We start from the raw sequence: 22548 nt of genomic DNA on the forward strand, positions 1-22548 counted from the left end.
CTCCCGCGGTCCTCTGCTGGAGCACTCTGCCCCGACAAAAACAGCACCAGTCATAAGCTTTGTCTTTTTAATAAAAAATAAACTGTCTGTGACAAGTGGTTTTTGAATCCCAAAACAAAGGAGAGGGGAGAGGAAAGGGGTCCAGGGGTCAGCCAGGGAAAAGGAGTGAACAAGGCTCAGATTACCCCTGTGTTCTAGCCAGGCCAGAAGGGGTTAAATCTGCCCCAACTGAAGCAAGATGGAAGGAGGTGAGACTTCAGGAAAGACCTCCCGGGTTGAGTTGATAAGGGGAGCAGGAAGAGAGCAGCTCCCTGCAGAGCCCTGGAGAGCCTTGGGAGAGGGGAGTGTTGGTGTCTAAGGTGGCAGCTGCTTTTAGAGTGGAGTCTCCAGGTGTGGTGTGCTATCTTACAGTTGCTTAGGTGTTTGGTGTGCTAGGGTCTCCTGTAGCAGTATGTTTCTGGAAGGTCCCGGGATGGCCAGAACTGAAGGATCCTCTCTAGGTCCTCCTATCATAGCCTAGGTCCAGGTCTGGGGCAGCCCCCATTAGAGAGGCCACGTGCTTGGTAGAAGGGAGTCCCACAGGGGAGTCAGGCCGCTGTGCCCAGCCCCACTGAGTGCTATCGGTGGCACAGAGTGGCGGAGAAGGTCCTCTTGTGGGAGGAAGGTGGTCTTTTGTGCTACTCCCACCCTAGTCAGGGCTGCACTGCTCCCGGTCCCCCCAGCCAGCATGGCCAGGCGCCCTGCCCTACCCGACAGCTCCAGCTTGTACCCAGAGTTTAAGCCACCTCAGTGCCCTGGAGGTTGTTGTCGGCGTCCACATCACTGGCAGAGGTCCTGCATTCCTTGTGGGGTTGGAGGCACTGCTCCCTGCTCAATGGGGCCTTCTCCCCAAGGGGCAGGGTCCCACAGCCTTGGACCTTGCCCCGGGCTCGGAGTGCCCCCAAAGGGGAGGCGAGGAGGAGGATGAGGGCTCCTGAAAGCACTAAGGCAAGGAGTACAGTGACGGTGAGGAAGTGGGGCCAGTAGGACCGCGGGGCAGCCAGGGCAGCCCCACCACCGACTGTGGTCAGCGGGGCCTCCATGCGTTCCCGGGGAATGCCCGCCAGTTCAGGATCCAGGGCCAGGGGTTGGTCCTGACTGTCCACCCAGTAGGAGACCACAGGGTATGAGAAGTCATTCTCAGTGGCCCAGCACTGATAGAGACCCCCCACCCCATCTCGCAGTAGCAGCAAGAGGGAGCCACGGTAGACTGTGGAAGAGACGTCCGGGATCGCTGCTGTGCCGTGACTCCAGTGGTAAGAGGCCAGAGCTGAGAGATGGGGGCAGGGGAGCTCCAGGATGGAGTTGGGGACAGCCAGGACTTCTTTAACTGTAGGTAAGGGAAAGGGGCCAAAGGTTAAGGAGACAGCAGGCAGGAGGGAGTCTCTACCCGACATGTGGGCCCCAACTCCCACCTCCAACTTCTATTTCAACTCCTAAACTCAACTCTGACCCCTTTCCTATCTCCAGTCTGGGCCCCATACTAACCTCCCCAGTACATCTGACTCCAGCTCTGACACCGGAAGCAACTTCAACCCCAATCCTGAATCCCAGCTTAGAATTCCTATCCCTCCTCCCTACAGCCTACATCCCAATCCATTCCAACTCTGGGTATTCAGGTCTCAAGCCAGGCAGGTGCTGGGGGAGAAACGGAGGCAGAAATGCCCACGCCCTCCCAGAAGTCCTCCCGAGCCTTTGTGCCTCCCCTGGTTCCACACTCACTGATTTGGGGGTGGCTCCGAGGCCTTCCGCTCCTGCCCACGGGGCCATTGGCACATGCCCACTCTGGGTTCCCACGCTCCATGTCCTGCTTCCAGGACTTCCTGAGAAGGCAGGGAAAGCAAAAATTATCCCTTGAAACAGACAAGAGTGGGAGGAGGAGGGAGCAAGAGAGCGAAGTGCAGGGGGGAAGAAAGTGGGTCTGGGAGACTAGGTAGAACAGAGAGGAGGGGAAGAGAAGCCCAGGGTGGGCTGGAGCAGCTCAAAACTGCCTGGTGCAACTCCATCCCTGGAGGAGCCCCCCACAGGCCGGGGGAATCTTGCAGGGAATGTGTTAGTAGCACCTGGAAAGAGGAAGACCATAAGCTGGGTAACTGGCACTCACGGGATGGTGGTGGGCAGGAGGCGGCAGATTTGGGACTCCGGGTCCCAGGCACAGTGAGGGTCCCGGGCAAGGACACAGTCCACACAGCTCTCGTAGACACTACAGTTGGCTCGGGGAACCCTCCAGATGCCTCCTGAGAAGCCTGCAAACACTGCGCCCTGGAAGAGAGATGGAGAGTGTCAGGGCGTCCTCGCCACACCTAGCAAGGACCCAGCACCCAAGGCCTGCCCCACTAGAAGGCCATCTGAGGGTCAGGCCCCTTCCCACCTGGGTGGGGGCCAGCTGCAGGTTGCGAACAGGCTCAGGGTCAGGGAACAGCTGGATCTCCTCCACCAGATAAGCGTTCTTATCCCCACTCACCACAGCCTTGTGGAGGGACCCTGTGCCTGTGAAGAGACAGAGAGAGCTGAAATTGTCTGACCCCATCTACACACCCCTCTCGTGCTCCCTCTCTGACTCCAGATGGCTTCTGCAGCTGTCAGAAAGTTCCTTCTGAAGTGTGCACTGGACACAGATCTGTCAGACCGTTTCCCTCTATGCCTTGGAGATGGAGCTTGCTTGTAAATGGCTGGAAATCCCTTGCCCCTCGGCCCTTCCTTTGCAACTGCCTGATAAAACTCCATGCCTGGAGGAACCCAACCATCCCCTTTCTCCATGGACATGGGGCAGTGGACTGCTGAGCACTTCTGTAGATAATCACATCACCAGCCTCCCTCACCTCCGTCAAGCATCTCTACTCAAAGGCACTTCAGTGAGTTCTACCCTGACCACTCTTTTTTTTTTTTTTTTTTAATTTATTTATTTATTTATTTATTTTTGGCTGTGTTGGGTCTTCATTGCTGTGTGCGGGCTTCTCATTGCGGTGGCTTCTCTTGTTGCAGAGCACGGACTCTAGGCACGCGGGCTTCAGTAGCTGTGGCATACGGGCTCAGTAGTTGTGGCTCGCGGGCTCTAGAGCTCAGGCTCAGTAGTTGTGGCGCACGGGCTTAGTTGCTCTGCAGCATGTGGGATCTTCCCGGGCCAGGGCTCAAACCCGTGTCCCTTGCAGTGACAGGCGGATTCTTAACCACTGCGCCACCAGGGAAGCCCCTTGACCACCCTTTTAAAAATTACTACCACCCCAACTGGCATTCCTGACCACACACTGCTCTATTTATTTTCTAATCTCATAATGTACCAAGTAATTGACTCTTCAGTATGTTTATTGTCTGTTCCCACGCACTCCAAAAAGGAGCTAGATTTTTGTCTGTTTTGTTCTCTATTGTATACCCAATATATGCACAGCTGATGTCCTAAAAGAATGAATGAACCTGATGGGTTTCTTCCACTAAAGCTCAAGGGCATCCACCTCAGCCAGGCCCTCAATATAATATATGCTTGGCAATCTTCCCCATCTCCCCCGCAGACTGTCTCTCCTTCTTTCTTTTTTTTTTTTTTAATAAATTTATTTATTTTTGGCTGCATTGGGTCTTCGTTGCTGCGCGCAGGCTTTCTCTAGTTGCAGCGAGCGGGGGCTACTCTTCATTGTGGTGCGCGGGCTTCTCATTGTGGTGGCTTCTCTTGTTGCAGAGCACGGGCTCAGTAGTTGTGGCTCGCGGGCTCTAGAGCGCAGGCTCAGTAGCTGTGGTGCACGGGCTCAGTTGCTCTGCGGCACGTGGGATCTTCCCGGACCAGGGATCGAACCTGTGTCCCCTGCATTGGCAGGCGGATTGTTAACCACTGCGTCACTAGGGAAGTCCCTCTCCTTCTCTCTACGATGAATATTTCAATCTATTCCTCTCTCCTCAAACCTCCCACCTTTTCTACCTCTCAATCTCCGCCCCCCCCACCTCGCTCATGACCTTGTGTCCTCCTACTTCGTAGAAAACACAAAAGCCTTCACAAAAGAGCTCCCTCTACTTCTTGCCCATTTCCCCCACAAGTCTATACATTCTCCCGTCCAGTCTTATCCCCCCTTCTACTCCTTCACTCCCATCCCAGCAGAGGTCTGTACCTCCCCCACTCACGACCAGTCCCTCCACCTGGTTCTAGAACCAGGCTTCCTGCTGCCTCTGCAACCTCACCTGCCATTTAGCCCCTCGCCTGCCCATCTCTTCGCCATCTCCCTCTCTACTGGATCCTGATGATCTTTCCCATCTTTAAAAAGATTGCTGGCTGGATCCCACGGCCTCCTCCAGTTACCTCCCGTTCCCCTCTTCCCCTTCACAGCCAAGCTTCCTGAAGCGTGATCTGTGATCTCTACTCTCGCTGTTTCCAGCTCCCCCTCTATCCTCCCTCACTCTTCACCTCTCTAGCACGTCTTCCCCATAAGACAAACAGTTCTTGCTAAGGTCACCAAAGCCCTGCATGTTTCTCTCCCCCACCAGACTGAAAGCTCAGAGAAGGTAGGGACAGGGCTGTTTTGTTCTCCCACTGTATTTTCAGAGCCTAGCAGGGTGCCAGGCACAAAGTAGGTGCTCAGAAAACATGTGTTGAATGAATGCCTGAGTGAATGAACTCAAAGGTTTCCCTCCTCAACCCGAGTTGCAGTCCCTGCTCTGGTCCCCTGAGGGGTGGCCTTCAGCCCTTTACTCACTGGTACCCAGGTACATGACCAGATGGCTATTCCCGTCAATGCCCTGGGCTGTCTCCACCGCAAGCCGTGTGTATTCCACACCAGACTTCACCAGCAGGGGTGTCCCCACCACCGGCTCATCCATCAGGAAATGGTCCTTCATGAAGGTCAAGGCTTTATCAGAGGAGGGGCTCTCCGAGCACTGAAGGGGGAGGAGGCAGATCAGGTCAGCTTTCTCCTTCCTTCAACTCACCCATTGCGTCTTCCCTCCCTTCCTCCCCCTTGGCTAGTATCCTTTGCCTCCTTTCCTCTTGGCAGTCCTCATTTCAGGATGGGGATTAAAGCTGGACTCGGGAACTGCCTGGCTTTGAATTCCAGCCTCTGAATTCAGCATGCCTGAGGTTCCTTAACAGGGTAATGGGCCTATTACCAATACATCACAGGCTTGCTGTGAGGATGCAATGCACCAATACATGAAAAGTAATTAGAACAGTGCTTGGCATAAAGTAAGTATTTCATAAACATTAGCTGTCATTATTTTCCTCCATCATTACCTTCACCAAGGATGCCTGGCCACCAGCAGGAAGTAGAGTGAGGGTCCCTTGCAGACAAGGACCACCTTGAACTCATGTCTGTAAGCCCAGGCTTAACACAGGACCTGGCACACAGTTGGTGCCCAATAAATGTTCGCTGAGTCAGTAATTGAATGAATGATGTCACAGAAAGGGGTGGTGAACAGGGAGTGTTTCTCATCATGGTGTGGCATGAATTTGATGCGTGACTCTGGGAGAGTCCCTTCTCCATTCTGGGCCTTCTTTTTCTTACTCATAAAATGAGGGGGTTGGACCGGCTGTTCTCGAAAGGACTTGCCAACACCAGCATACTGTGGCTTTGGGACACCTGTGTCCTGATCTTTGGTCACGATTCTTGTCCTCCGTTTCCAAGAGCACTGTCTTAACACCAGCCCCAGCTCTGTCACCTACAAGATACGTCCTCAGACAAGTTACCCCACCTCTATGAGTTCCAACTTCCTCATCTGTAAAGTGATGTAATAACATCTGTATTTCATTTTGATGCCAGAATGAGCATATGCACTTACTCTCACTTCCTCCCAAAGGGATTTTTTTTTTTTTTTAAAGACACAAACCTACAGGGATGGGGAGAACAGGAGAGGAGGCAAAAGCAGCCACATTTTGGAAGCTGGAAAGCAAATGAACAAATAGGAAAAGACTTAGCAGGATAAAAGAATCTTCTTAAGCCAGCCCAGGGATAAGCCCAAACTATCTGATTTATAAGGCAGAATTCCTGAAGTTCATGGATTAGTGGCCCCAGTCACCTCTGGAAATGGGGTAAAGGAGGGGCTGAATAAAGAAGATTATTTGAAAGTCTCTTTTAAGAAGCAGGCAGATTTCCCCCCAGCTCCATGCCACTGAGTGACTGTCCCTTCCATACCCTAGCCCCAAACTGGAGGTTTATTCTCTGGAGAGGGTAAGACAGAGGGACTCTGAATGGAGTACAGCAGAGATGGGTAACACCACCATGAAAGCAGGGGATTAAATCCAAGTAGACACAGTACCTGCTGAGACTCTTCCCCCACACCCAGCCCTCTTTCCCCATGGCTCCCAGACACCAGGAGCCAGACCATCTCCCTCCAGGCAGAAGACTGGAAGAATCTACTCCAGGAAAACTGACTAGAGGTCCAAGAGGAAAGACTTAAAGATATTGACATTGAAGGTCCCCAACAAAGCAGTCCAGACAGACCATCCTCAGTGGAGCTATCGCGGAGCTCAAGTTGCCAAGTCATGCCCAGGGTGCAGAGTTTCCAAACAGCTTCATGGTCCCCTCCCTCTTAAATATGAGTAGATAACCAAGGATTACCAGATATGTGAGTGAAACCATGAACATGAAAGAGATCAAAACAAGGAAATGGAAAAAATGAATAAACAAAAACCTAAGAGGAAACAGAAATGATTCAGAGAAAAGAAAACCACAGCAAAGTATCATTATTATCTTAAGAGAGATAATTATGAAGATAGTATACCCATGAAACAAGAACATAATGCTACAAAAGAGGAGTTCTTATTTCAAAGAGTGTGGCCAAAGATTACATACTTCCTGAAAGAAGACCACACTACCACTATGAGGTAGTTTTGCTCCCGAAAATCAAACTTTAATCTGATTACGTCTCTAGATCCAAACACCAACCAATTTACAGAAAATACTTAAACTCCATCACAGAGATGTAAAATCAAGACCCAGACTGTGGAAAATTCTACATAACAAATAAATTGCAAGAGAAAAAAAGAAGTTGGAAAGGGAACATACAGACTAAAAGAGACTGAAAAGAACAACCAATCCAAATTTACAGATTTTATTTGTATTTTGACTCCAATAAACAAACAATATTTTTTTAAAACCCTTATGATATCTGTGAGACTATTAGAAATTTGAACACTAAATGCATATTAGATTAAGGAACTATTATTAATTTTTTGGTGTGATAATGGTACTATGGCTATGTTGTTGTTGTTTTCAAAGCCCTTATCCTTTGGAGATACATACTAAAATATTTATGGATGAGGTAATGGGATGAATGGTAGTCCCCCAAAAGACATGTCCATCTAAAACCTGTGAATGTGACTTTATTTGCAGAAAGGGTCTTTGTATACATAATTAAAAATCTCAAGATGACTCATTCTGGGGACTTTCCTAGCGGTCCAGTGGTAAAAAATCCGCCTTCTAATGCAAGGGACGTGGGTTCGATCCCTGGTCGGGGAACTAGGTTCCCACATGCCGCGGGGCAGCTAAGCCCGCGCACCACAACTACAGGGCCCACACGCCCTGGGGCCTGTGTGCCACAACTAGAGAAGAGAAAACCCACACGGCACAACTAGAGAGAAGCCTGCGCAACGCGATGAAAGATCCCGCATGCCGCAACTAAGACCCAACGCAGCCAAATAAATAAATAAATAAATAAAATATTTTTTTTAAAAAAGATGACTCATTCTGGATTACAATGGGCTCTAAATCCAATGACAAGTGTCTGTATAAGAGAAGTGGAGGAGACATACAGAGATAAGGCAAAGTGATGACAGAGGCAGAGATTGGAGTGATGTGCCTACAAGCCAAGGAACACCAAGGGTTTCCAGCAGCCAACCAGAAGCTCAGAGCGAGGCATAGAATAGATTCTCCCTCAGAGCCTCTAGAAGGAACCAACCCTTCTGACACTTTGATTTCAAACACCTGGCCTCCAGAACTGTGAAAGAATAAATTTCTGTTGTTTCACACCACCACATTTGTGGTAATTTGTTTTAGCAGCCATAGGAAACTAATACAGATGAAATGATACAATGACCAGAATTTGCTTCAAAATAATAAGAGGAGAAGTGGGTGGGGTATAGATGAAACAGTTTGATTGGCTATGAGTTGAAGCTGGCTGATGGGTGTACGGAGGTCCATTACACTATTCTGTCCACTTTTTATATATTTAAAATTCTCTATAATGGAACATGTTTATAAAAGACATATTCAAAGCTCAAAAAATCTAGTAAATTAAATATCTGATAGCAGAAATTAAAAATCTGATAGAAGGATCAGAAGATAAAATTGAGATACTCTCTCAGAAAGTAGAAAAAAACCAAAGACATGGAAAAAATCTTTTAAAGGATTTTAAAAGATAGAGGACTAGTCCAGGAGGTCCAGAAAGAAGTGGAAAAACATTCTGACATTAGAATGTCAGCTCCATGAGGAAAGAGACTTTTATCTGTTTTGTTCACTGCTATATCCCCAGTGCCTACAACAGTGACAGGTGGCCTCAAAAAATATTTGTTGAATGAAAAGGGAACAGGAGGAAATAGTTCAAGAAAACTTCTTAGAACTGAAAGAACTAAAATTCCAGGCTTAAGGGGCAAATTGAATGCCCAGACAATGAACGAACAGGTATCATCAAGGCACAATACCATGAAATTTCAAAACAACCAGCGACACAAAAAAGGTACTACAAGATTCCAGTGAGAAAAAAAAAACCAGGTGACATTCAAAGAATTGGGGATCAGAATAGCTTTAGACTTCTCAACAGCAGCACTGAAAGCTAGAAGATAATAGAGGAAGCCTTCAAAGTTTGGAAGGAAAATTATTTCTAGTCTCGAATTAGATACACCTAGGCAAACTATCAAATGTGAATGTAGAATAAAGACATATTCAGACATTCAAGGTCTCAAAAAAATTTACCTGCCATGTACCCCTTTCTGGGAATCTCCACTAAAATAAGATAGTGAAAAAAAAGAAAAGAGAGGAAGTTGTGGGATGCAAGAACCACCAGATTGTCACAAGAAAGTGGCAAAGGGAATGCCCAGAATGATGAGGAAGGGAGATTCCAGGATGGCGGTTGTGTCCCGGATGTAGTTAAGATGTAGATGTAGTCCAGACTGCAGCAGATAGGAAGGATCTCCGGGAAGACGAAACTCTTAGAATACCTAATGGATCTGTTTTTAAAAGAGATTCAGATAACTGAGGAAGAGTTTGGGGTTGAATTAAAGATAAGAGCTTAGAAAACAAAGCAAAAATAATAATAATAATAATCAAGATAATTACTAACCCCAGGGAAAAATTTTAAATTATGCAAAAAGGAAAAATAATCATGGCTTACTACCTGGCTCAGTTGTGAATAATGAATCATAATATAAATATTGATCTAACCAAAATTACTATAAAACAATGTTGGGAGATGAGGGGTGGGTGCAGTGGTGTGTTGATAAGGCAGCTCTGGGGAACGATGAGCGGGGGGACCTCTGATTTGAAGTGTTTGCTGATTTCCATGATGTATTATTCCCACCATGGCTGATTTCAAGCTATCAATGTATTGTCACTGAACTCGGATTTGTAAAGAGATGCACAAAGGGTTCTTGCTAGTTGCTGCAAGCCAGTTCCAGAACATCGCTGAGTGCGGGTGGGGGACATAGTTAAATCCTCACCATCCAGAATGGGAATTCAATAGACACTGCCTGACACTGAAACATCAAGAAGTAGCAAGAAAAGTATTTCAAGATTTAGAGATGGGCTTCCCTGGTGGTGCAGTGGTTGAGAGTCTGCCTGCCAATGCAGGGGACACGGGTTCGAGCGCTGGACTGGGAAGATCCCACATGCCGCAGAGCAACTAGGCCCGTGAGCCACAATTACTGAGCCTGCGCATCTGGAGCCTGTGCTCCACAACAAGAAAGGCCGCGATAGTGAGAGGCGCGTGCACCGTGATGAAGAGTGGCCCCCGCTTGCCACAACTAGAGAAAGCCCTCGCACAGAAACGAAGACCCAACACAGCTATAAAAAAAAAAAAAAAAAAAGATTTAGAGATAAATATCAAAAGAATCAGCTAAAAGAGTTGAAGGTGGTTGTCTCTAGAGAGGAAAACGTGCTGAGGATAGGAAACAGGGTTGTTTTTTGTAACCAACCATGTAAATCTATATGATTGTTTAAATGCTGTACATATACACTCTGATCAAAAAACAAAAGTTAAATAAGAAATGCAGGTGAAGATGCCCAAGACAGTCCTTGGCACAGCCCGTGCTCCCTTGTTTCCTTAGTGATATACCCAGGTATTTGGGGTGCACTCAGCTGGGGTGAAGGGGTGCTGCTCTGTGTTTAGGATGGGGTTGGACACATGTGGAATGTGGGCAGCCAGAATGGGTGAATATCTGAGCAGACAGGACCTGGGGGTGCGGGGAACACTAGCATTTATTGGGCATTTATTATGCCGTGATAGGTACTTTGACATGCATATTATGTGTCTGGGGAGGCAGAGTTTGCTCAGTGGGGTGGGTAGTACTCACGCTGCCTGGCCGAGGACTGATATCAGGGAACCCATAAGTAGTCCAGCGTGAAGTCTCTTTGTTCAATTCCTTATACTTCCCCTCAAAGACATGCTTGATGTCCTTGAGTGAGAAAGCACAGACAGCAGAGTTCCTGGTCCCACCAACCTGCCTGGAGAAAGCCAAAGGGGACATTGTCTGTAACCTCCTCTGCTATACCAGGAAACTTCCAGCCCTGGCCCACCCTTGGTGAGAAACCCCAGAAGGGCAGGAGGATGAAGGACTGGATCAGGCCCCAGCTGTGGTGATAAGGGCTAGGAGAGCCCCAGACTCTAGCCCATCTTAGGATCTGAGGTGTGATTATCTTTAATGAGAATTAAATGGGGCTCATGCCCTGGGGTGTCTCCTGCCTGGCCTGCCCAGACTGGGCCCCTATGGGAGGGGCAGTATAACCAGCTCCCCGACAGGCTCCAGGTGAAGTATTCCTCCTTGGGGATCCCATGTATTTCTGGTCCTCAGATAACCAACCAGAGCCTGACTACAACGATTTTTATTCCTTCAGCCTTGGTCTGTGGAGACAAAAGGTCTCTGTTGTTCTCTTTAACCTGTGACATACACCATATTCTCAGTTCTGGATGCCATAGATACCAGACCCTGCTTACAACAGATGTCTTTGATACCTGACATATTGTCAGCAGATACCAAACCACAGCAAGTAAGTTAAACTTTCTCAGCCTCTAAGCAATGACTGTATTTTTATCTTATGTCGCTGGTGGTGTTTCACGCTTTGCTCTGACCATTAGGAAGCTCAGAGCTAAATTTGTGCCGACATCCCAGGACTGCACATTTGTAATGCACATTTGTAAAGCACATGTGTAATGTGCTGACCGGATCCCTGGGTTCCCTTATTCTCCTTTTATTTCCATTTCCTCATGGATTTTATTTTATTTTAATGTTTGCCTTTTGTAAGCTACCTCCTATCCTTTTTGGAACCAGGCAGGATATAAACTAATAAGAACCTTTCTGAGCTTTATTTTTCCCATCTACATTAAGGGCATGAGTCAAATTCCTGGGAGATGGTGACGATCAAATGCCTTCGTATGTGAAGTGTGGAGTATGTGCTCGGCTCACGTCAGTTCCTACCCTCCCTGGCGGGCCAGGGCAACAGGGGTGCTGACCCGTAATCCCGCTTCCAGCCGCCACGTTCCCGCCTGGCTGCTCACCACTGAGAGGTGAAGACAGCGTAGACATAGGGATCGGTGGAGGAATTGTCTGCCAGCAGGACAGCGTGACGGATGACGTTGAAGGGCAGCTGCCCCGGCTGGGCGCAGAGTAGCTGGGCCTTCAAGAAGGTGGTCCACTTCTTCTGCAGCAGCTTTTCGCCGCCCACATCGTTCTAGGGGCACCGGAGGAGTCAGGGGACGCCCCCTGCCCCCACGTGACCTCACCCTCTTCCCCGCCCCTCACCCCCATTGGTCCCTAAGCGCTCAGCCCCGCCTCTGCCATCTCCCCATTGGCTTCTCCACAGCCAGCCCCGCCTCCCGCCCAGGCTGCAGACCTTGCAGACTCTGGCCACCCGGGATGTGTGGAGCTTCTCGAAGAACTCAAACTCGCTGGCTGTCTCCTCGAAGAAGAAGTAGACGACGTGGGTCGAAGGGATGGCTGCCACGAAGGAGGCGTCTGCTGCAGGGGCGGGGCAGATGGGCTAAGAGGTGGAGCACCTGGATGCCCTGGCTTCCCCTTTGTGAAAACCCTTGGCTCTGGAGGACAGGAGACACAACTTCTCGGGTCCCACAGCTGGTCGAGACATAGCCATGGGTGGGGGGTGGGGGCGGGGAGCGACTGGTACGTCTTTAATTATTTATGTAAGATGAAAGCTTCAAGAGGACGGGAGCTATGTCTTCTTCCCTGCAGTACCGCCAATGCCGAACAGTACTGCCTTGCACGCTGTATGCCTCAACAAACGAGAGTTGAGTGAATTAACAGCAGTTCACAGTGCCAGGTCTCCGGGACTTGGGGAAGGGGGCCAGACCTGTGCTGGGTAGGGCTCAGGTCCTTACGTTGCAGCCAGCGGAGGAAATTGTCTGTCTTGAGGACAGGCTGGGATCCCAGTGTGCGCATCAGGATGGGCTCACTGCCCAGGAAGTTGTTCATGGTGCCGGAATAGAGCATCCCATCTAGTGTGGGGAGAGGAGGGGAGACCTCATCAGTTGGAGGGTGCCCCTGCCCTCCTCAGACCTGTCAGCATTCACATCAGCCTCTGGCCTCCTTCATGTGTTCTACACCTTCCTATGGAATCCCAAAGCCCAGCTCACAGCCCCCCACTGAGCACCGTTCTTAGGTCCTTCTGCCCACAGGGAATGGCCAACCTTATGGCCTTCAGTGTTTTGGCACTTTTCTCTGGCTCCTCCCTCCTATGCCCAGCTAAACCACTTGCCAGTTAGAATCACTCATTGTTGCCCGAAGACGGCTTTGTTTTGTTTCCGTACCTTAAGTCCTACCCTTTTCTTCATGGAACACCTTCCCTGCCCATCTACCTATCTTTCAAGGTCCCACTCAGTCAAAGTCCACCGCCTTCAGGAAGCCAGGGTGGGGAGTCTGTAATGGTTTGTGTCCGGGAGGGCACAGCACCATGATTTCTTCTTTGTAATCCCTACAGTCCCTAGCACAATGCCTGGCCCACCAGAGGGGGCATTCATACAGAGCATACTTGTTGAACAAATGACTGAATCTCAGGCCTCCTCCCTGCCTGAGACCCTTCCTGGACCCTCCCGCCTCTGTGCATCTCTCCATATCCATTTCGCTCCACCTCCTTTGTGGCAGTTTCAGCAGGAGCTGGTGTTTGGGGTATCTGATTCTACCTCTGATTTTGTGCTCCGAGGCTCCTGGCTTCTCCTCCCTCTGTCCCCTGCTTTTCAGGAAATTGTCAGATTCCATATGTCACAGAGTGACCAGGGAAAGCAGTTGCTGGGATGGACCAGGGAACCTCATACTCACCTGCCAGGACAGCCGTGTGCTTATGGGCGGGGTCGAAGGGGCTTTGGCCTTTCCCCTCTACAACCTTGTCCTCCGAGATGGGCAACAGGTTGGAATCTTGGTGTTCCTAGAGAGGGGGAGTGGCTGGGGGGCCAGAACGCCAGAGTCTCATGTCTGGGAAAGGAGGGGTGTGAGGGAGGACAGGGAGGGGATGTAGAAGAAACTTGGTCTGGGGCCAGGAAGCTCACAAGGGTCCTGCGTCTGGAAAACCAGAGTTTTCCAGAGCTGCAGAGGATGAGCTGGGAGTAGATGTGAGGAGGGATGCTTGGGGCCTGAGAGCTGGTGCCAGATAACTCACAATGAAGGTGCAAGCAGGGCTGAAGGCGAAGGTGCCACAGGCGTAGAGATGGGTGGCATTGAAGGAGACGAGGACACGAATAAAGTTGAAACACTGTGTCTGGGGGAGATAGAGAATTCAGGCCTCCAGGGCACTTGCCCCAAACTCCTGGGCCCCCAGAGGCTGCTCCCTCACTCCCTAGTAGGGAGAAGGACTGGGCAATGCTGAGGCAGTCCCTGTCTGTCTTTATAGAACATGATGCAGGCAATTATCATGCAAACAAGCATCCTCTGCTGCCTGCCCAACTTGAGATCATCCAGTGATGGTCTAGGGACACCAGGGTTCTCTACCAGAGCCCCAGTATCTCCACCTCTACTTACCTCATTGCTCTTCTTCTTAAAGGCACATTCACTCTTTTTTCGGTCACTGGCTGGCCAGGGTATCTGAAGTGGGGCATTGGGAAAGGGGAGATAAAGGGAATGAGGTCTTCAGCTCCAGCTCTGACCTACCATCCCCACCTTGGCTCTGATGTGAAATCACCAGCAGGCATAGTGGTTAGTTACATGCTGGTGAGCTATAATAACCTCACTTTGTGACCCTGGCTATTACTCTGATGATACTGTTATTCATTAGGACACAGCTCCATGGTAGAACATGGCCTATGGAATCAGACCTGAGTTTGAATCTAGATTCAGCCACTTACTGGTTGAGTGATCTTGATCAATTGCACAGGCTTCTGGAGGGCACAACTAGGTAGCATATGTAAAGCACCTAATGCCATGCATGGTATAAAAGCAGCAGTTGGCAAAAAAAACACCACATTTCCTGGGGAAATTGTTAAAAATGTCAGTTCCTCACACCTCAGAGAATCTGTATTTTTTTAAAATTATATTTATTTATTTATTTATTATTTTTGGCTGTGTCGGGTCTTCGTTGCTGCGTGTGGGCTTTCTCTAGTTGGGAGGAGCGGGGGCTACTCTTCCTTGCAGTGCACAGGCTTCTCATTGCGGTGGCTTCTCTTGTTGCGGAGCACGGGCTCTAGGCACACGGGCTTCAGTAGCTGTGGCTCTCAGGCTCTAGAGCGCAGGCTCAGTAGTTGTGGCGCATGGGCTTAGTTGCTCCGTGGCATGTGGGATCTTCCCAGACCAGGGCTCAAACTCGTGTCTCCTGCATTGGCAGGCAGATTCTTAACCACTGTGCCACCAGAGAAGCCCAGAATCTGTATTTTTAATTGGCATCCCATGTGTGCAGGTGGCCCACAGACCACACATTGAGAAAAACAAACCGTGGAGATGCTCAGTAATTGCTAGCTCCCTCCCTCCCTTTTTTCCTTCCCTCTCGCTTTCTCCCTCACGTTGTTCCCATGAGTAGGGTGACTGTAATTTAACACAGAAGCTTCAGTGATTTCTACCAGTGGGTGGATATCATATTATTGATATAATTTGAGTCAATGTTTCTCTCATGTGTCAATGATTTCCATATCAGCCATTTTAGTAATTAATATTATTCAACCAGTATTCATGGTACCAATGAACAGTGAGGCCACTATAGTGTTTCTTGTCTTTTATACCGATCATATATATATATGTCTCTACGAAGAATTGCTGATTGTTGGGGACTTCCCTGGTGGTCCAGTGGTTAAGAATCCGCCTTCCAATGCAGGGACGCAGGTTCAATCCCTGGTCAGGGAACTAAGATCCCACAGGCCGCAGGGCAACTAAGCCTGCACACCACAACTACTAAGCACGCGAGCCACAACCAGAGAGCCCGCGTGCCGCAACTACAGAGCCCACGTGCTCTGGAGCCCGCGGGCCACAACTAGAGAGAAGCCCGCACGCTGTAACGAAGACCCAACGCAGCCAAAAAATAAAATAAATAAATATAAAAAAAAAAGAATTGCTGATTGTTGCTGATTATAGGTAACAGCAAATTGGGTGGTTATTCATGCGTAAGCAGCCCAAGCGCAGGGCAGCTGTCGGCCCCCTCCTCACTCCCAGCCCACGCCCTTCCCCTGGCCTCTCACCATGTTCTTCAGCCTTGGTACCCCTGGATCCTGGATATTCAAAGCCAGAATGGCCTCTCGAGCCCCCACATAGAGAGTGTCTCCATCACCACTCAGGAGCAGAGTGTCAAAATCCTGGAGGCCCTTCTGATGGAAGAAGCTGAGAGCTCTGCGTCCATCCCCTGTTGAGAGGTGGTGAGAAGGAGACAGTGATGAGAAGTCAGTGGTCAAGCAGCTGAGTTCTGAGATAAAATCAGGGGAAGAAAAGGGCTGGCAGAGTGTGCTCCCCAGACCTTGGCAACTGGACCCACTCTTCATCAGCAGCTCCCCGCTTCGTCCCACCCTGCTGGCAGCCATAGGAGCTTTGTGTGTTGAGCTCACAGTAGAGAGGAAAGGCAGCCAGAGACAGGGTAATGACAGACTGGGGCTGGGGGAGGGTGGCCCGTACCCAAGAGACAGACAAAGGGACAGGAAATAAAGTGAGGCACAGTGGATGCTCTTCCAGGCCTGGGGGCTGCGGTGGGCGGAGGACACGTTGGTCCTCACCCGTGGGGAGAGCAGAAGGCAGAGAGACGACAGGAAGGTGTTGGCGGCCACAGACAGGAAAGCTAGATGTAGATAGGACTGTGTGTCAGAGTAGCTGTGGGTTGTAGAGGTCCCACTCACCAGCCCCACTTCCCTCCCCGCCTCTACGGCAGGAAATTTCCACCACAAGAATCACTGCCATAGGCTGAACAGAAAGGAAATATTTTTTTTCTCCAAAGTTTCCTGCAAGCACCTAGATGTCACCCGGGCATGGGATTCCAGCTGGCTGTGGGAGGTTCCCTGAGGTCTCCCCATCACCGTGCTGTGGCAGAGGTGGGGCGTGTGTGCCTGGTCCCCTGGCATATCAGCAAGGGGGGAGGAGCTTCTGAAATCCTCTCTCAAGAGCACATTGGTACTTTTGCATTAGTTAGAGAACTGACTAGCTAATTGTTACCTTTGGAGGCTCAGAGACTCTTAGGACCAACCAAGAGGAGGAGTTGGGGAAACGTGTGGCAAGGTGCTGGAGAGGCTGGCCTCCCCAGAACTGTATACACCCCTCTGTAACTGAACTGACCACCCCAAAGTGTGGTTGTCTGTTCATCTGCCTCCCCTTGGGACCATCAGCACGTTGATGGCAGGGGCTGAGTCCTGTTTATGTTGTAATCTCAGCACCCAACACAGAGGAGGCCCCTCCATCAACGGGCAACATGCATTTCCTTTACCACGTTGCCCCAGAAAGACGCTAAAGACACAGCTGTGCCCAGGAGACTGCCCCTACAACTCCAACAGGGCCCATGTCCCTTCCTGAATCTTTTACCTGGAGGTGGAAGACCAGCAGTCACCACACCCTCAGTAAGAAACCAGCCAAGCTGTGCCAAAAGGGTCCCAGGGTCCGTATCCCAGCCAGGCCACACTGAGTTTTTGTATTCTGGGTGTCCACAGTACTGGGCATGACGTGGTCCAGCATCATCTGTGCAGTTGTGTGTCCTGGTGTGTCCTGGGTCACCAGGCCCACAGATGCTCTTCTGGCAGGGGCCTTGGCTTTGGGGCACTTGAGGGCATGAAAGTAGTTACGGGTTTGAGGTGACCAGTTTGATAACAGTGACATTTAAGGAGGGAAAGAAAAATTACCAACTCTGGAGAACCAGAAGGCACAACGCCCCTGGCCCCCTGGTCCCCTCACTTCCCTTTCCTCAGTCTCTGCCCCAGGTGAGTTTCATCATTCACTCCTTTCTCGGTCAGCCCGGTGTTGCCATCCTCACACTTCCTGATCATCAGACACTTACCTGCGTAGTATTTGACCCTGGGTGTGGGCCCCTGCCCGTCACCCCGTGCGGTCGTCGGTGGTGGCAGAAGCAGCAGGAGCAGCTGGAAGAGGAAAAGGCCCAGGAGGCTCCAGGAGTCCAGGCCCAGGGCTGGAAGGGCCATGCTCAGCCAGAGGCTGTCACCAGACGGCTCTGGGGAAACAGGCACCCGCCACTCTCTGGGTGAGCAGTCTTTACCACATCCTCCCTGGGAACCAATCAGATAGCCCCAGGCAGCAGAAGTGTGTATTGTGGGGGGGATGTTAGAGAGACGGGCCAGTTTCCTCTCCAGAGTGCCCCTAGAGAGTCTCACTTCCATCATCCCACAGGCCTCATCCCACCTCACTCTCCCCTCTGGGTAGGAGTCCAGCTGTTCCCCATCCCGCCCTTCTGATCTCTTTGCACCAATAGCCCCACTTTGCCTTTTCTCACCTTACTCTCAGGGAAGTCTTTCTTGCTGTTTACTCTTTGCCTTCCCTCCTCCCATAGCCCAGAGGCCAAACCAATGCCTGGTCCTGGGCAGGGAACTTTCTGGGGAGCAGATTCCTGTACTCACAATATAGATTCTTCAGCCCTGACTCTCCTAGCACTTTCAGATCTGTTGATACTCGTACACAGCCCTACCCTCTGATGACCCAAACAAGCAGACCAGGTCTGAATCAGCCTGCTCTGATCTCTCCGCAGCTGGGCTTAGGTCGCTGACTCTCAGGCCTACAGGCCTCTTCTTGCAGGGAGGAGATGGGAGTCCAGCCTGGAGGGCTGGCTATCAGCCTCTTGCGGAAAGTGGCCCAGGGCAGGGAGTGGCTGGCTGTCTCCCAGCCTCTGCAGCTGCCCCCTCTCTCCCTGGTCCTTGTGCTGCTGCTGTCTGTCTCCCTGGGCCTCTGCATAATCCTCCCCTGGGACTGCCACCCCCCAGCCACCCATCTCATCTCACCCTTGAGCCAGACACAGTGCAGAACCTAGGTGTCCAGACTCTTGGGCATGGGTGCCATCCAAGAGAATGAAGAAGGGGGGTTCCCAGGCCCCAGAGGCAGGGGACGGGAGGCTCAGCCTGGCTGGGCCAGGCATGCGGCGCTCCAGGTACCCATAGCGGCAAAGCCAGCACTGGGAGCTCTGGGCAAGGGAAACCAGAATTTCCACCTCTCGAGTTGTGACAGATCCCTGGCTTGGGCGGAAGTTGGTGGATTGGGAGGGGACTAAAAGGAGGCACACCTCTCTCTTTCACCTCATCTATCCAGAAAGTTTAAAAGGCCAGAAAGTTTCTAGGTCATTTCAGCCATTCCCCTGTCCCTCTATCTCATCACATCCAGTCTAACCAGACTAGCAGTGGTTTCTCCTCTTGCTCAAGACTTCCCAGCTAGGAGACATGACACCGTCTTTCATATTCCTCTTTCCACTTAGCCACAAGGTGGGGTCTCTCTACTCCTACCTACTGGGAAGTCCCTGCAGTGGTCTAAACTTTCAAACCTCCCACTTCCAACTGGGCCATAGTCTTTAAAAAATAAAACAATTGCAAACAACAAGGACCTACTGTATAGCACAGGGAACTATATTCATTATCTTGTAATAACCTATAATGGAAAAGAATCTGAAAAAGAATATATATATATATGTATGTATAACTATCACTTTGCTGTACACTTGAGACTAATACAACACTGTAAATTAACTATACTTCAATTTTTTAAAATGGCTTTAAAAAATCTAATAAGTAAATAAAACAATTGCATTAGGCTCTTATCCATGGCTTTGCTGTGGAAATTCCTTCTGTAGTCTTATCTCCAACACTCTTACGGCAGCATCAGGCCAGTGGGAAACCCAGACAATTTCCCATGTGAGCTTGAACATACTTCTGGGGCACCCAAACGCCTGGTGATGGCTGCTCACCCCCTCCCTGAAGGCTCCAGGGGGAACCTCATAATGCAGGGTTAATAAGGCATCTAGCACCAAGGGCTTCATGACCTATAAAGTGGGTAGTTTCCTGCCCACTCAGCCTGAGCCCAGCTGACTGCTGGTTAAAGAGCACAGACACCCCAGGGCTAATCCGACTCCGATAAATAACCCACCTCCTTCTTAAATGCACATTCCTCATGGTCAGGAAGTCCTTCCTGTAGTGTAACTTCCGTCCCTCTTGCCACAGCAAAGCCTACAGCGTGATGGGACAGCCTAGGCTCCTCCTTAGAAGAATTTCTTATCAGTCTGCTCAGCCGTCTTTCCTTTCCCTCTGCTCCCATTTTCCCGCAATTTCCCTCAATTTCCCTCAATTTCCTTGAGGGCTGGCCTCAGCCAAACCCCCCCTGACAACTGTTTCTATCAAGACTTACCTAAGACTTCCCCAGACTCTCATGGAGTCTTGTTGCCAGATCCTTGGGAGAAGCCATGGTCTAAGCCACCCAGAGAACATTTTGTAGACTCTCAGAATCAAGGGAAACTCCCACCCAGACCCCACCTCAAGCTCAGAGTGGGAGCCTACCCTGCTCTGGGGCCTCTCTGCTTTAACAGATTGGCTTTTCTGGGTCTCTGGGAGGAGCTCTGATAGGGTGGGTGGGGCTTGGGGGGAGGAGGTTCCAGCCCCACCCTCCCAGTCCTTGCCCTATCCCCGCCTCTCTGGAAGTGTTAGATTCAATGCCCTGAGCCGAGTTCCTCCTTCTCCAGAGACCCAGGAATTCTCCTTCTGGCAACAAGTCTCCTTTTCCCCAGCCTCTCCAGTGAATATGAAGTCTGCATTATCAGGCTTTGGTCTACCCAACAATTTTAGCTGCTAGGTACCACCATAATCCCATTTTAAAGATGAGGCAAAGTGAGGCAAAGGAGGTTACACAGCCAGAAGCCAAGTTAAACTCATATCTGCCTCATACCAGAGTGACTCCCTTAGCTACACTGTCTCTCAGGAGTCCTACTCCTGCCCTAGTCTGGGAAACTCAACCCTGAGCCACTTGGATGGAGAAGGCAAGTGTGTAGGGTGGGGGGTGGCAAGTTCTAGCTCCGATGGGCTAAGAAACAGTACCTCTGGGGTGATTCCTGACTCAAGAGGAAACAGAAACCTCTCTGAAGAAAGGCCATCCGGTACAGGTCCCACCCCCTGTCTCCACAAGGGCCTTCAGGTCTAGTTCCCTGGAGGAGCCTGGTGGGGAGGAAGGGCACCCTGCCCCCACCACTGCTTGTCTTGCACCAGAGCCTCAGGAGTCAGATCCCAAGTTACACTGCCATCTCCCTTGCTGCAGCCTGCAGAGCCCACAACCGGGGCTGGCTTCCTGGGCATGTGACCTGCGCAGTCACACAGGTCCCCACGCTCGGTCTAATGCCCAGCTGCTGCCGTCTTGAAAGTCTTGATCTTGTTCCAGGAGCTCCACACTTTCATTTCGCACTGGGCCCTGCAGTCCTGCCCAAAACATCAAGAATGCTCAGAGCTGACAGGGTCCCACCCCCTCACCATACAAACCAGGAAACCAAGGCCAGGGCGGCTAAGTGTCTTGGCTGAGGTTGGAGTCAGGCAGCAGTTCAGGTGGGGTGGTGGTAGGAAGGGGTCAGAGGTTCAGGACCAGGCTGTAAGGGCCGTGCCATTTCATAGCTCCAATGTGGGAGCTCCCCAACTCCTTTCTCTCCCAGCCCTGGGGCCCAGCCTGCGGACCCCCATGACAACAATGTTGAGTTCAACCCTGACCCCCCAGTGGGGACTCCTCCCCCACAGCCCCTAGACCACATCAAATAGTAGCCCCTTTCTGGCCAGCTTTCAGCCCAGGATAGAGATGTAGATGTGGGGATGGAGGTGGGAAGGGAGATGCGGATGTCACTCCCACACTTACCCCATGCTCACCCCGGGGACTCTGTCTCTTCTGCACCCTGAGCCAGCGTGGCTACCTCACTGAGGGAGGGGCTCCTGAAGCCAGGAGAGAAGCCACTCCTGGCTTTGCCAATGACCCAGCTGGTCCAGTTTCCCCCACCACCTCTCCCTTCTGGCTTCAGGGACAGCCCCAGAAGAGCACAGTCCTGGGGAACATCAGCTTCCTGGCTCTCCTTCTTAGCCCCACCTGCCCTGCCCTTCGTTACCCTCTTTTTATAATCACAAGCAAGTCAAATCAACTTATAATTATTAAGTGCCTACTGTGTCTAAGGCACTAGCGATATCGCCAAACCTCTACTCCCCCAGCATCCCCCCCACCTCTTCCCATCCCCACTGTCTCCCAGCCTTCTTGCCGCCCACCCAGCCCAGTCCCCCCTAACCCCTTACCCAGTGCCTCCTAGGTTTCCTCCTTCCGTCTGACTAGTGCTGGAAGACTGAGCTGAGTACTGAACACAATGGCCCGACCCCCTCTCTCTGTCCCCTCCTCAGGGCAGAGCCAGCGCCAGACAATGGCCCCGCACCCTCCTTTCTGAACTGTCAGCTCTCCCGCTCCCTTACCTGGAGCTTGGAGATGCCTCCGTGTTTCCCTCCCCCTGGAATGCCAGGCTTCCTGTCTCCCAGTGCCTTCGTCCCTGCCACACCCCCGCCCCCCATCCCCAACCCCATCCCGCCTCACTTGTCCTCAGTCACCATGGCAACCGCATCTCTAAGTGGGAGGGACTAGAATCTCCCCATATTCTTCCTCCTCCTACCCAGTGTCCCCCTGCGCCCCACCTTCTGCGGCTCCTGGATCCACATGTGTGGAGGAGGCAGAGCTCCGGATGTGGGGGGAGGCAGGAGGGGGCACACTAGCCCCTGGGGGTCCTTGCTCAGCTCCCTTGCCCACCGTCAGGCAGGCACCACAGTGCAGATGTTCCCCAGCTGGGTTCAGGGGTCAGTTGGGGCCAATTCTCCTTTATGGTCAGTTTCTCTGTGTTTTCCCCATTCTCTCAGGAACTGTGTATAAGTAAGGGGGTCACACCTGGATGCTGGTCCGCCTGACCCCAGGCAAATTTTTGA

The 22548-nt window shown here is 51.0% G+C and overlaps 1 protein-coding gene across 6 annotated transcripts; it reads right to left on the bottom strand.

Annotated features, from left to right (window-relative positions):
- Positions 1 to 53: 53 nt before the first annotated feature.
- Positions 54 to 22068, bottom strand: SEMA4A (semaphorin 4A). 6 transcript variants are annotated; one of them, XM_082456637.1, is made up of 15 exons: positions 22048 to 22068; positions 17628 to 17798; positions 15838 to 15998; positions 14195 to 14257; positions 13836 to 13934; positions 13499 to 13604; positions 12562 to 12678; positions 12060 to 12184; positions 11725 to 11897; positions 10523 to 10673; positions 4719 to 4899; positions 2411 to 2529; positions 2144 to 2301; positions 1762 to 1862; positions 54 to 1369 (listed from the first exon to the last, which is right to left on the bottom strand). In XM_082456637.1, exons 2-15 carry the CDS (start codon positions 17767 to 17769, stop codon positions 777 to 779), a joined length of 2289 nt encoding a protein of 762 aa, XP_082312763.1. In that variant the 5' UTR covers positions 17770 to 17798; positions 22048 to 22068; the 3' UTR covers positions 54 to 776. The 6 variants fall into 6 exon arrangements, with proteins under 6 accessions (XP_082312763.1, XP_082312762.1, XP_082312761.1 ...); XM_082456636.1 differs by lacking the exon at positions 22048 to 22068 and adding an exon at positions 21452 to 21476; XM_082456635.1 differs by lacking the exon at positions 22048 to 22068 and adding an exon at positions 19970 to 21039.
- Positions 22069 to 22548: the final 480 nt, after the last annotated feature.

This window comes from Balaenoptera physalus (assembly GCF_965194825.1).
Source record: "Balaenoptera physalus genome assembly, chromosome: 1".
Lineage (NCBI taxonomy): Eukaryota > Metazoa > Chordata > Mammalia > Artiodactyla > Balaenopteridae > Balaenoptera > Balaenoptera physalus.